Genomic DNA, 15,150 nt, shown 5'->3' on the forward strand with positions numbered 1-15,150 from the left:
AGAATGCAGTGAAAGAATCCCAGCTTAGAAGTGAGGACATCCAGAATTCTTTCCTGGCTGTGCTGTGAAATTCATTTGTCACTTAATGTCCTCATCTGCTAAATGAGAGTGTTGAATTGATTCCTAAAAGTTCTGGTACCCTCCCCTCTTCAGATGATTTCTTCAACTTATTTTCTTGCTAGAACTGGGAGGGGTTCGACTTCGCTTTTGTCACGCATTCTTACTCATCAGGAAAGCCCCGCTGTAAACACAGTGCTGAGGGATCAGTTATGTCAGTCTTGTTTCCTTCTCCCAGAGACCAGCCCTGCCTGGGCTTCCCCTAGAACTTTATGTCATAGCATAAAGCTCTGGTCCCTGAGGTTGGGAGTATGCTCTGATGTCAAGTATTTTGTCATTCTCTTTCTGTCTCTTGATGACTAGAAAGTGTTTTATGGTAAAGAGTTATGCAAGAAGCCTTTATTTAGCTCTTTCTCTCATTCCTGTCAACAGCTATTTTTAACCCTTACTGTTCTTACTGCTTCTTCCTCATTTCCCTCACTCTTTAGCTGAGAATGTCACCTCCACCTTTATAGAGAAGACAGAAACTTAAGCATGAACTCATCATCTTCCTTCACCTTCCCTTTCCCCAGTTACTTGCATCCCCATTCTTTGCCATCCTCTTGTCTGTAGCTGTCCTTGAAGTGGTGTCCACTGTTCCCCTGGATGAGGTTCATTCTTACTTTCTATTCCATAACCTAGTTGTGTTATTAACTTCCCATAATATATCCTGTTATTAACAATCCTACACTACCAATTTTTGAGTTCCTATTAGGTGTCACAATCAGTTAATCCCACTTATGGCATACAGCAGTCATTCCAGTTTATAGTTGAGGAAACTTAGGCCCTTACTATGTTTCTGACACTGCTTATTATCATAGCTCTAGAAGACGTCTTCTGTCTACCTTATCCTTCCCTTTTACAAAAAGTGAGAAAACAGGCCCAAAGAGATTGTTGTCACCACCTTTGTAGAGTGAGGATTTTTATTTTTGTGCTACTGTTTAGCATGATCTCATGAAATATAATAGAAAATAAGGGAAAACTTACCTGTTTATTAAGCAGCCTTGCTTGACTGGGATATAAATATCCATTGGTTTTCCTCCTTTTTTATACCACTATCAGCACTCAGGGGCACTGTTGATATCAGAACAGTGGGAGGATCTTAATGATATTGCTCCAAATTCATAAGTTTTCACTTCTCTTTTTTTGAGACAAGATCTCACTCTGTTGCTCATGCTAGAGTACAGTGGCGCCACAGCTCACTGCAGCCTCTCGACCTCCCAGGCTCAGGTGATCTTGCCACCCCAGGCACCCAAGTACTGGGACTACAAGCGTGTGACACCACTCCCAGCTAATTTTTCGTATGTTTTTGTAGAGATAGGGTTTCACTATGTTGCCTGGGCTGATCCTGAACGTCTAAACTCAAAGGCTGCAACCACCTTGGCCCCCTGTAGTGCTGGGATTACATGTGTGAGCCTCACTTACTTCTGGTTATTAAGACAGAATTGTTCCACTTCTTAGTCTGATGATGTTTCTGTCCGAATTTTTTCTCACGACTGCCTATTCACGCTGCTGTTTGATTCTTGGGATATATTTTAAATGATGGGTAGATTCACTTCCCCTAAACCATCCTCCTTATGAGCAGCCGTTATTCTGCTCTGCCAGTAAATTAATTGACTCATGATTCTGCATGTTGGGGCTTGTTGTGGATACAGACCATATTCTGAAACGTCCTCAGAGGTCGATGATTGTGTTTGCTTCTGCTGGGGGATGGGTGTTTGCCCTCAGCTTGTTTGCAACACCACATTTCCTCAAAGGAAACGTGTTAACCAACGGCTATCTTCAAACCCATGTGAGAGTCTTGATTCAAGAAACAACCTACCAGTCAATCTATGTCTAGACTTTTCTCCCTCTCTTTGAAAGTGCCAGTGTTCTCTCTTTAACTGTCTTGAACTCATTTTTGTTGCCAGCGCACATCATTTTGTCTCCTTTACTTTTCCATAGGCAGTTGTTTTTTTTTATTTGTCGGCTAACTTCTTATCACATATCCCTGCTTGACAACCTTAAGCAATTTGTTGGATACCCTTGACTTGAGGCCCATCAATATGTCATACTTTGGGATTGGCAGAAGAAATGTTCAGAAGCATATTTTCCATAAATGATAGTGACAGGTGCCAAGCACTTGCTTCATGTGGTCTCATTCGGTTCTCACGGGGACTTTATAAGGTCAGTGGGATTGCGCCCGTTTAAGGAAACTGATACAACTGAGGTGCAGAGAGACGAGAGTGACTTTCCCAGAGGCACACAGCTAGTGAGTGGTAAAGCCAGTGGAGAAGTCAGTCCCTGAAATCCATGTTTTCCAGTAGGATCCCAAGCTAATTGGGAGATAAAAATTAGTCCCCTTGCCTAGCTAGAGGGGTTTACTGGTTAAAGCAAGAGTAAGAAGCAGACCTTACCTTTTAGTTTTGTAAATTAGGAGTGTATCATGGGTCTCACTGAAACTAAAAAAATTGTCAGCAGGGCTGCATTCCTTTCTGGAGGCTTAGGGGTGAATCCCTTTCCTTGCCCTTTGCCACTCACATTCCTTAGCTTACGGCCCTCATCCATCTTCAGAGCCAGCAATGGCAGTGGAGTCCTCACCTGTCATCATGCTGACATTGACTCTTCTGCCTCCATCTTCCACATGTGAGGACTCATGTGAAGACATGCCACACACCTAGTTAATCCAGAATAACCTTTCTATTTTAAAGTCAGCTTGTTAGCAACCTTAATTTCATTTGCTCTCTTAGTTCCCCTTTGCCATCTAAAGTAATATACTCGTAAGTTCTAAGGGTTAGCATGTGGACATCTTTGGAGGGGCCATTATTTGAAATCTAAAATGGAGATGTTATTGCATCATAATCTATTGGGAGGTAGCCACTGGAGGTTTTTGCAGCCTTGTGTTTATATTTAAGCAAGCGTGTAAATGTGTGTCTTAGTCTGTTCAGGTTGATATAACGGAATACCATGGACTGGGTAGCTTCTAAACAACAGAAATTTCTCACAGTCCTGGAGGCTGGGAAGTTGCCAGCAGATTTGGTGTCTGGTGAGGACCCTCTTTCTCACAGATGGCACCTTCTCATTGTGTCCTTACATGGTGGTAGAAGGACAACCTAGCTCTCTAGGATCTCTTTTATAAGGGGTCTGATCCCAATCATGGGAGAGCTGCCTAATCACCTCCAAAAGGCTCCATCTCCTAATACCATCACATCTTGGAAGTTTGGATTTCAACATAGGAATTTTGGGAGGACACAAAACTTCAGAACATAGCAATAGGGATGTTGCTAATACCTCATGAAGAAAGAACTTGAAGAAGCTCAGTAATTTGCCCAAGACCACACAAAAATTCATTTGAATCCAGGGACAAAACTATGTTTCCTGTGTTTTCTCCATGTCAGAAAATTCAGCATGAGGGAGAAATATGATTCTTAATATAAAAGAGCTGTTTTGACTGGAACTTGGAAGTGAACAGGCAGGCTTAATTGGGCAACAGTCCCCATTTTGTGGGGTGTGACTGGCAGACTTATTCCAGGCTTCTTGCTAAGTTGTAAAACTTCTGATTTCTCTGATAGAGACCTTCAGAAGGAGGACTGGTGCTATTAAAGTTATACACATTTCATTCTAGAATTTCTTTTGAGGGCATCATCCACTCCCCTCAGCTGTGATTGTAAACCCCATTGCTCTTGGTCAGAATTTCATTCAGCATTAACAATGACACATCCTGTTATGCTGTGCAGGTGTGTTGCTGTTTATAGGAATTTAAGTTTAGATCATTAAACGTTTCAATACTGGATGTATTGACAATTAAGTTGATGACACAGAAAACTGCAAATAGGTGGGCAAACTATAAGAGGTGTTCCTCATCTGCACCTTCCCTTCTAGTATCTTGATAGTATAGCCCAAAAATGGTTTTAAGGCCTTGCTTCTTCCCCAGAGCTACCCTCTTTGCTTGCACCTTACAAGGTTGAGTGTTGTGAGGCCCCATCTGGTGCTGACTCAAATTCTGTCTCTAGTCCAGACCCACACTTGTGAGCTGCTATGGGTTATCTGGACATCTTGGTTGACTTAATCTTCCTAACATCCTTGTAAATAGGTGGATGAATACTATGTTTTACGATTGGAAAATGAAGACTCAGAAAGATATGGCAATTTGGTTTAAGTCTACATAGCTAGTAGTTAGGGAGCTTTGTTGAGAAAGAAAAATGCATGAGAGGAAATTAAGACTGTAGTTAATAATTATCAGGTGCATGTTAACGTTGCATGAAGTTTAACATAAATACATGTTATTCTTAACGTTAAAAAGTTCAAAACAAAGGCGGGGGTTCCAAGGCAAGTGGGTGGGGATAGACAAGAGATGGGCAGAGGTAGATGAGATGCGAGTGTTATGGTGTGGAAGTCAGTTGGAGTATAGCCACTGGAGGCTTTTGTGGCCCTGTTTTCATATCATAGTTATAAGTGGGGATGTTGCTAATGCTTGACTCATCAAAGGCTGAAACAAAGCCAGAGCTGAAGTTGAGTACGTGGCACTGTTTTATTGGTTAATCTTTCAAAAAGAGAAAAGCCTCTGTTTATACAGGCTGAAACAGTCATTTGACCTGTTCTTCAACTCCATCTGGAATTGCTTTGGGGTTAACTTAGCATTTCCCCTAAAGCACATATGACAGAGGGTTGGGAGGAGCTCAGATGGGGTTTTCATTCCTCCAGAGCACTGAAGCCTTATTTCTGAGTGAGGTGGCCTTGGTGCCAGCTAATGCCACTGTTTAGTGTGTGATGGACTAGAAGTAACAGGTTAATTTTGGCCAGTAGACATGCCAGCTGTGTAAACGGAACCAGCAAAACTATTTCTCAGTGCTGCCTCCCACCCCTGGAAGAGGACATCATGTTATCTACCTGCCCCTGTTGGCTTCCCTTGACCCATCTTTCCCATGCTGTCCCCTCCTCCCTGTGTTACTCATCAGTTCAAATTTAGAATAATTGAATGCACAGAGAAAGTGGCTTGTTCTGAAAACTTCTGACAAGAAATTTCCAGGTGACTTGGTGCTAGATTAATTTTAGCCTCTCTTATGGATTCACAACTGTTTTGTTATAGGACTTGAACTAAGACATTTTAGAATTAATTACGGCTGGGAAAAAGAACAATCTAAATGAGGCAGCAGACAGATTCCTAAATATGGAGCAAGACAAGTGGCTGTTTATTTCAGTGGGTCACTGGCATAAAACAGTGTAGTTGGCGTTACAGGCAGGAATTACTCTTAGAGACCATGGGAATTAAATGCAAGGTAAGTACTTGTTTGGACCCTGAAACTAACAAAGCAACTGTTTAAAAACAAATTTTCTTAAGACATTGGGGAAATTTGCCTCTGCTCTGAGTCAAAGCCTGAGATTTGTGTCTGTGAAAAAGCTAATAGAGGAAGCAAGTTGGACAAAATTTAAGAAATTGTTGAATCTGGGTGATGTGTATATGGTGTTAACTATATGATTTTCCACATCTGTGATGATGAAACATTTTCGTATTGACTTCTTAAGTGTTTTACCTGGCCTTTCTGAGCCCACAGTTGAGTTGCACCTGCAATCCAAAGTGGTTACCCCATCACGGCTGCCAGACCACAGACACTTTAATTCTTGTTGTGTGGTGTGTTGCTGCCAGCCCAGAGCCAAAAAAGCTGAATACCACCCTGAAGCTTTTGTAAACAGTTGTCTTCAGCTTATCCAGAGGAATTGAGTCTAGAGTAAAGACCAAAATATTGACCTAGATAAAGTTGACTCACCAGCCCTTGGAGGATGGAAAGATGGCCTTAAAATAAAACAAACAAAAACCTTTTTTGCTTTATTTTGTAGGACCACTATGAGACCTCAGTCCTTCTATGATGGAAGTCATTCTTGTGCCAGAGGAGTGTGCCATATTCCAATGGCTGAGCCGTTTTGCCCCAAAACGAGAGAGGTGTGTAGTCTTTCTGCAAGGTGTACCAGAATAAATCATATGGGCTTGGGGTGGCATCTGCCACTTGGTTAATTGGCAGAGCAGGTGGCCCCATACCCTCACGCAAGTTTGCTTTATATTATGCAAAGTTTTATGAAGAGTTATTTCCTGTTGCTCATAATGCCTCTGTTACTCTCATTTTAAGCTCAACCACTCAACATTGCAACCTACCTTTTTAATAAGTTTTGATTTTGCTATCTGGATAAGTTTTAAATGATTTAACATAGAATATCACATTACTCAAGAGTATACAGTCTGGAGCCAGATTACTTGGGACTAAATCTCTGCTCTTCAACAAAGTAGCTGTGTCCAAGAGGACAAATTATTTGACATCTGTAGGTTTCAGTTATCTTCTAAAATGAAGATAATTATAGCATGTACCTTATAAGACTGTGTGAGGGATGAGAGAGTTAATATTTAATGAAGTCTCTGAACCATGCCTGTCAGTTGTGGAACATCCAATGGCTGGTAACTGCTTTTATGACTTAAATTACTATTATTGATCTTCTAAAAATGGTCAGATTGGCAGCTGTTGCCTTTGACCTGAGTTTAGTCATTACTGCCCAGCCTTCTGTCTACCATTATAGCCAAATCAGAACTATGGGGACAGCCCCACAAGGGCCAGTGGTGGTATAAGGTGTGGAATCATAGTTTTAGTTCCCAAGGAACAAAAATGGCTACCATGACTAAGAAGTCTGTGGCTTGGTCCACATGTGCTACTTCTCTTGTAATTCCAGGTTTGAAAGTCAGGTACAACTCAAAAGATCAGAAGTATTGTTAGAGATTAACTGCTTCATAAAGTCTCCCTTATAAGTTAACTTAGAGAATATAAATACCTAAACATGTTAGTCATTCAGATAATGTTAACACTTGCATATAGAGAGTAGATGATTTCTTTTAGCATTTATGTTTTATCCTACATAATCACAGAAAACCCATTTCCTTATAGTTAACAGCAAGGGCACCTAAACTGAGGACACAGGGATGGGAGAAATATTTCTAGTCTCAAACAAGAATTTGGAATATAAAACTGAGTACTGAGAGAAGCCATTTCAGAGTTACCACTGCACATTGATTTTCTCTGACTTCTAGGAAAGTACGTTTTTAACCTGTTTTTTTTAAAAAAAAAAGTGGCAGGCAAAGTTTGTATATGTATGTATAGCATGTTTCTGGATAGTTATCCACAGAATGTATCAGAATGCTGCTATTCTTCCTCTGAAGCATAGATCAGTCCACATAATAAATTTGCTATCCCGGGGGAAATGGAGTATGGATAAAATTCTTGTCCACTTCAAAATGGGCCCAGCTTGGGAAGAAAAAGTCTAAGGAGACAGTATGCATGCTAGTATGAATCTGAGTCAGTTCTCAGGCAAAATACAGTGATTTGGGGAACTAGGAGTAGAGGTAGGTGGGGGAAGCACAATGGAGCTATAGAGAGCACATGTAAATGTGAGTCTGTGGTGATAATTTCCAGTAATCCAAGTTAGCCTCCCTTGAAGCCAAATTAATTCAGCTAAAGAACCCTACATAAAGACTGATAGAATACTGGGAAAGACAATTTAAGAAAATGGCAAAATAAGCATTCAGAAAGAAATTTTTAAATATTGTCCAAAAACATGAAGAGTAAATAGTGCTGCCAGTTGGTAATTTTCACTTTTAACATCCACATGATCTTTCATGTACTGATGGAATAGGACTGTCATGATGAATTGTCAAGTGGCAAGTAAGATACTCAGTGGTTGTACCATATTCTACCATTTATGTTAAAGTGCGTATATATACAAAGAAGTAAGTATGTAAATATTTATATGCAAATAAAATATTTTTGGAAAGTTAACAAAAAAAGCTGGTAACAGGAAATGGGGAAGATGGCAGATAAGAGACAGGGCTGGCCACCACGGTGGCTCACGCCTGTGATCCCAGCACTTTGGGAGGCCAAGGCAGGCAGATCACAAGGTCAGGAAATCAAGAACTTCCTGGCTAACATGGTGAAACCCTGTCTCTACTAAAAATACGAAAAATTAGCCAGACATAGTGGCAGGCGCCTGTAGTCCCAGCTACTTGGGAGGCTGAGGCAGGAGAATCGCTTGAACCCGGGAGGCAGAGGTTGCGGTGAGCCAAGATCGTGCCACTGCACTCCAGCCTGGGTGACAGAAACTCCAACTCCATTTCAAAAAAAAAGGAAAAGACAGGGCTAACATGCAGCTGCACATGGATGGACAGAATGGCATATAGAGACACTATGATCTTCTGTTCCAAGAACCAGGAACTTACCAGGAAAACCAAAAGAATTCAAAGATCCTTTGAAAGAAGCAGCACACCACTGCAAATTCTGCAAAACAGGCAAAAAAACTGAGTTCCCAGAGTGTGAGTCGGGGAGAACCTACCTCTGAATACACATCCCCACTGGGGAAATCTAAAAATCTAGATCGTGGAAGAAGAATTTAACCTTACCTAAAGATGAAACGGATTTAGGGGGTTATGTGAAATATGAAAGTAGAAGTAGCAGCGGGAAGTGCTTTGGATGTACTCCGAGTCTCCAGCTTGAGTCCAGGGAAGCCAACCCTGACTATATCTCACAGTGGCCCTCAGGAAAAGCAGCCAGTGGAGTTGGAGAGTGGTGGCAGGGCGAAGGAAGCTCCCAGATGAAATCGGTAGTGGTTTCAGCTGGGCACAAATTTTCTTGGGCAGAGTCCAGGGGACTAGTGGGAGCTGTGGCAGATACAAGTGAGTGCGGGAGCTGCTGCCAATGGAGTGGGCAGACAGGAAGCGGGGAGGTCCAAAGGCCATGCTTGCTTTCCCAGTGAGGTAACTCACATCCTGAGGCAAGGTCTAAGCAGGGCACTGCAGGAGTGAAACTAGCCTCACCAATTGCATAGTAGCTGGATGAGGCCTCTTGCTGCTGGCTATCTCCCACTACCCTGGTGAAGTTTATGATACAGCAGAGGCAGTCAAGATCCCCTCTGGAACATAAACCCAGTGGCCTAACAAACCATCCCCACCCCTTAATTTCCCACAGTGGCTACAGCAAGCCCTGACCAAGAAGAGTCTGAGCCCAGAATCACCTAACCCTGCCCCCACCTGATGATATTTCCCTACCCACCCTGGAAGCCAAACACAAAACATAGAAACTCTTTGGAGCTTTACTGCCCTGCCTATTGCCTGAGAAACCAAAATAGTTACCTTGGGCATCTTAGGGCAAGCTTAGAGCCCACTGCTACTACTGCAGCTGGTGCCCTCTTGAAAACACCACCTCCTGGCTGGCTGTCAACTCAGGCCATTACAGCAACTCGTGAAAGAATAACCCTGATCCCAGGACAGAAAAGACAATGCCTAATTTCACTGCCTGCAACATCCTAGCTAACTAGAGATCCTGAATGTGTCCACATGACAACTTCACTGCTAGCATAAGCAGCATTCAAGAGAGCCAGCACACTAAACATACCTACAACCAATGACTCTCGCAGAGTTTACTTCACTTCCCTGCCACCTCTACCAGAACGGGTTCTGGTAGCCACAACTTGGAGACCTGAAGATGGATCACATCACAGTACTCATTGCAGACATCCCCCAGCACCAGTCCAGAGCCTGGTAGCCTCAATGGGTGGCTAAACCCAGAAGAGCAGTAACAATCACTGCAGTCCAGCTCTCAGGAAGCCCCATCCCTAGGGGAAAAGGGAGAGCCCACATGAAGGGATCACCTCATGGGACAAGAAAATCTGAACAGCAGGCCTTGAGTTTCAGCCTCTCCACTGAAATAGTCTACCAAAATGACAAGGAACCAGAAAAGCAATTCTGGTAATATTACAAAATGGGATTCTGTAACACCCTCAAAAGATCACATCAACTCCCTAGCAATGGATCCAAACCAAGAAGAAATCTCTGAATTGCCAGATAAGGAATTCAGAAGGTTGGTTATTAAGCTACTCAAGGAAATAGCAGAGAAAGGTGAAAACCAGCATAAAGAAATTTTAAAAAATAATACAGGATATGGATGAAAGCTTCTCCAGAGAAATATAAAGAAAAAATAAATCACAGCTTCATGAAATGAAAGACACACTTAGAGAAATACAAAATGCAGTGGAAAGCTTCAACAATAGACTAGAACAAGTAGAAGAAAGAACTTCAGAGCTTGAAGATAAGGCTCTTGAATTAACTGAATCAGACAAAGAAAAAGAATTTTAAAATGAACAAAGCTTTCAAGAAATTTGGGTTTATGTTAAACGGCAAAACCTAAGAATAATTGATATTCCTGCAGAAGAAGAGAAACCTAAAAGTTTGGAAAACTTATTTGAGGAAAACTTTGTTGGCCTGCTAAAGATCTTGACATCCAAAAACAAGAAGATCAAAGAACACCTGGGAAATTTATTGCAAAAAGATGATCAGCTAGGCACATATTTATTAGGCTATCTAAAGTCAAGACGAAAGAATTTTAAGAGCTGTGAGACAAAAACATCAGATAACCTATAAAGGAAAACATATCAGATTAATAGCAGATTTCTCGCAGAAATCTTAGAAGCCAGAAGGGATTGGAGTCCCATTTTTAACCTCTTGAAACAAAATTATTCTTAGCCAAGAATTTTGTATCCAGTAAAACTAAGCTTCATAAGCTTAATAATCGAAGGAGAGATAGTCTTTTTCAGACAAAAAAATGCTGAGAGAATTTGCCACTATTGAGCCAGCACTACAGGAAATGCTTAAGGGAGTTCTAAATCTTGAAACAAAACCTCAAAATACACCAAAATAGAACCTCATTAAATCGTAAATCTCACAAGACCTATAAAACAATAATACAATGGCAAAAGAACAACATCTTTGGGCAAAAACTAGCATGATGAATAGAACAGTACCTCACATCCCAATACTGATGTCGAATGTAAATGACCTAAATGCTCCACTTAAAAAAAGGTACGCAATGGCAGAATGGATAAAAGTCTACCAACTAAGTATCTACAGTCTTCAAGAGAGTCACTTAGCACACATGAACTCACATAAACTTAAGGTAAAAGGGTGGAAAAAGATATTGCATGCAAATGGAAACCAAAAGCAAGAAGGAATAGCTATTTTTATATCAGAAAAAAACAGACTTTAAAGCAACAACAGTTAAAGCAAAGAGGGACATTATATAATGATAAAAGGAGTAGTCCAACAGGAAAGTATCACAGTTCTAAATATATATGCACTTAACACTTGAGCTCCCAAATATATCAGACAATTACTAATAGACCTAAGAAATGAGATAGATGGCAACACAATAATAGTGGGGGACTTAAGTACCCCACTGACGGCACTAGACAGGTCATCAAGACAGAAAGTCAACAAAGAAATAATGGATTTAAACTATAACCTAGAACAAATGGACTTGACAGATATGTATAGAACATTCTACCCAACAACTGCAGAATATACATTCTTTTCATCAGCACATGGAACATTCTTCAAAATAGAACATATGCCACAAAACAAGTCTCAACAAATTTAAGATAATCAAAATTATTTCAAGTAATCTCTCAGATCACAGTGAAATAATATTGGAAATTAACTCCACTCAAGAGGAATCCTCAAAACTATACAAATACATGGAAATTAAATAATCTGCTCCTGAATGATCATTAGGTCAACAATAAAGTCAAGATGGAAATTAAAATATTCTTTGAGCTGAATGATTATAGTGACACAACTTATCAAAACCTCTGGGATACAGAAAAAGTGGTGCTAATGGGAAAGTTCATAGCATTAAATTCCTACATCAAAAAGTCTGAAGGAGGACAAATCAACAATCTAAGGTCACATCTCAAGGAACTAGAAAAACAAGAACAAACCAAACCCGAACATGGCAGAATGAAAGAAACAGCAGAGATCAGAGCAGAACTAAATGAAACTGAAACAAAAAAATACAAAAGATAAATGAAACATAAATATTTGAAAATTTAAAATTGATAGACCATTAGTGAAATTCACCAAGAAGAGACAAGATCCAAATAAGCTCAATGAGAAATGAAACAGGAGATATTATAGCCAATACCACAGAATATAAAAGACTATTTAAGGCTACTATGAACACCTTTATGCACACAAACTAGAAAATCTAGAAGAGATGAGTAAATTCTTGGAAATACACAACCCTCCCCAATTAAATCAGGAAGAAATGGAAACTCTGAACAGACCAATAACAAGTAGCAAAATTTAAACAGTAATTTTAAAAAATTGCCAGCAAAGAAAGCATCTAAGACCAGAGGGATTCACAGCTGAATTCTATCAGACATTCAAAGAAGAACTGGTACCAATCTTACTGAAACTATTCCAAAAGACAGAGAAAGCAGGAATCCTTTCTAATTCATTCCGTGAAGCCAGTATCCCCCTAACTACAAAATCAGAAAAGGACATAACAAAAAAAGACAACTACAGACCAATATCCCTGATGTACATTGATGCAGAAATCCTCAACAAATTACTAGCTAGCCAAATCCAACAGCATATGAAAAAGATAATACACCATGATCCATGATCAAGTGGGTTTCATACCAGCGATGAAAGGATGGTTTAACATAGGCAGGTCAATAAATGTGATATATCACATAAACAGAATTTAAAACAAAAATCATATGGTCATCTCAATAGATGCAGAAAAAGCATTTGACACAATCCTGCATCTAGTTATAATTAAAACCCTCAGCAAAATTGGCATAGAAGGGACATACCTCAAGGTAATCAAAGCCATCTATGGGCCAGGCACAGTGGCTCACACCTGTAGTCCCAGCACTTTGGGAAACCAAGGCAGGCGGATCATGAGGTCAGGAGATCAAGACCACCCTGGCTAACATGGTGAAACCTGTCTCTACTAAAAATACAAAAAATTAGCTGGGTGTGGTGGCGGGCACCTGTAGTCCCAGCTACTTGGGAGGTTGAGGCAGGAGAATGGCGTGAACCCAGGAGGCAGAGCTTGCAGTGAGCCAAGATCACGTCACTGCACTCCAGCCTGGGCGACAGAGTGAGACTCTGTCTCAAAAAAAAAAAAAAGCCATCTATGACAAACCCACAGCCAATGTTATATGGAACAGGGAAAAGTTGAAAGCATTCCCTCTGAGAACTGAAACAAGACAAGATTCCCACTTTCACCACTTCGCTTCAGCATAGTACGGGAAGTCCTAGCCAGAGCAATCAGACAAGAAAGAAATAAAGGGTAAAAAATCAGTGAAGAGGTAGTCAAACTGTTGCTGTTCACCAATGATACAGTCACGTACCTAGAAAACCCTAAAGACTCATCCAAAAAGCTCCTAGATAAATGAATTCAGCAAAGTTTCAAGACACAAAATCAATATACTCAAATCAATAGCACTTTTATACACCAATAGCAACCAAGCTGAGAATCAAATCAAGAACTCAACCTGTTCTATAACAGTTGCAGGAAAAAAAAAGTAAAATGCCTAGCCAACAACATGAAAGATCTCTACAAGGAAAACTACAGAACACTGCTGAAAGAAATTATAGATAATACAAAAAAATGGAAACATCCCATGCTCATGGATGGGTAGAATTAATATTGTAAGAATGACCATACTGCCAAAAGCAATCCACAAATTCGATGCAATTTCCCTCAGAGTACCACCATCGTTCTTCACAGAAATATTAAAAAAAAAAAATCCTAAAATTTATGATGGAGCAAAAAAGAGTCCACATAGCCAAAGCAAGACTAAGCAAAAAGAACAATCTGGAGGTATCACATTACCTGACAACAAACTATACTGCAAGGCTATAGTTACCAAAACAGCATGGTACTGGTATAAAAGTAGGCATATAGACCAGTGGAACAGAATAGTGTACCCAGAAATAAGGCCAAATATTTACAGCCAACTGATCTTTGAAAAAGCAAAACAAAAACATATACTGGGGAAAGGGCACCCTGTTTAACAAAGGATGCAGGATAATTGGCAAGCCAGATGTAGAAGAATGAAACTGGATCTTCATCTCTCATCTTATATAAAAATCAATTCAAGATGGATCAAAGACTTAAATCTAAGACCTGAAACCATAAAAGTGCTAGAAGATAACATTGGAAAAACCTATCTAGGCCTTGGCTTAGGCAAGGAGTTCATGATCAACAACCAAAAAGCAAATGCAACAAAAACTGAGACAAATAGTTGCAATTTAATTAATCTAAAATGCTTCAGCACAATAACAAAAAATAATAATCAGTGGAATAAACTGACCACCCACAGAAAGGGAGAAAATATTCTCTAACTATGCATTCAACAGAGGACCGGTATCCAGAATCTACAGGGAACTGAAACAAATCAGCAAGGAAAAAAAAAAAAAAAAAAAAAAAAACAGTAAAAAGTGGGCTAAGTACATGAATAGGCAATTTTCAAAACACATGACCAATAAACATATGAAAAAATGCTCAGAATCACTAATCCAGGAAATGCAATTTAAAACCACAATGCGATACCACCTTACTCCTGCAAGAATGGCCATAATTTAAAAATAAAAAAATAATAGATGTTGGTGTAGATGTGGTGTAAAGCAAACACTTTTACACTGCTGGTATGAATGTAAACTAGTACAATGGAAAACCATATAGAGATTCCTTACAGAACTAAAAGTAGAACTACCATGTGATCCAGCAATCCTGCTCCTGTGCATCTACCCAGAGGAAAATAAGTCATTATATGAAAAAGACATTTGCACACAGATGTTTGTAGCAGCACAACTTGCAATTGTAAAAACTATGGAACCAACCTAAATGCCCATTGACCAATGAGTGAATAAAGAAAAATGTGGTATATATACAGCATGGGTGTGATGGTTAATACTGAGTGTCAACTTGATTGGATTGAAGGATACAGAGTGTTGATCCTGGTTGTGCCTGTGAAGGTGTTGCCAAAGGAGAGTAACATTTGAGTCAGTGGGCTGGGAAAGGCAGACCCACCCTTAATGTGGTTGGGCACAGTCTAATCAGCTGCCAGCATGGCTAGAATATAAGCAGGCAGAAAAATGTGAAAAAGGAGACTGGCCTAGCCTCCCAGCCTATATCTTTCTCCTGTGCTGGATGCTTCCTGTGCTCAAACATCAGACTCCAAGTTCTTCATTTTTGG

General features: G+C 40.2%; 1 protein-coding gene across 2 annotated transcripts in view; it reads left to right on the forward strand.

Moving 5' to 3' along the window:
* The window catches only part of MTAP (methylthioadenosine phosphorylase), a 69,507-nt gene that overhangs the window by 21,952 nt on the left and 32,405 nt on the right, over positions 1-15,150 (forward strand). For both annotated transcript variants that reach the window (XM_073021665.1, XM_073021666.1), the window contains exon 5: positions 5,914-6,016. In XM_073021665.1, coding sequence (XP_072877766.1) covers positions 5,914-6,016 — 103 coding nt within the window. The remainder of the gene's footprint in view (positions 1-5,913; positions 6,017-15,150) is intronic.

This window comes from Chlorocebus sabaeus, chromosome 12 (genome assembly GCF_047675955.1).
Source record: "Chlorocebus sabaeus isolate Y175 chromosome 12, mChlSab1.0.hap1, whole genome shotgun sequence".
NCBI lineage: Eukaryota > Metazoa > Chordata > Mammalia > Primates > Cercopithecidae > Chlorocebus > Chlorocebus sabaeus.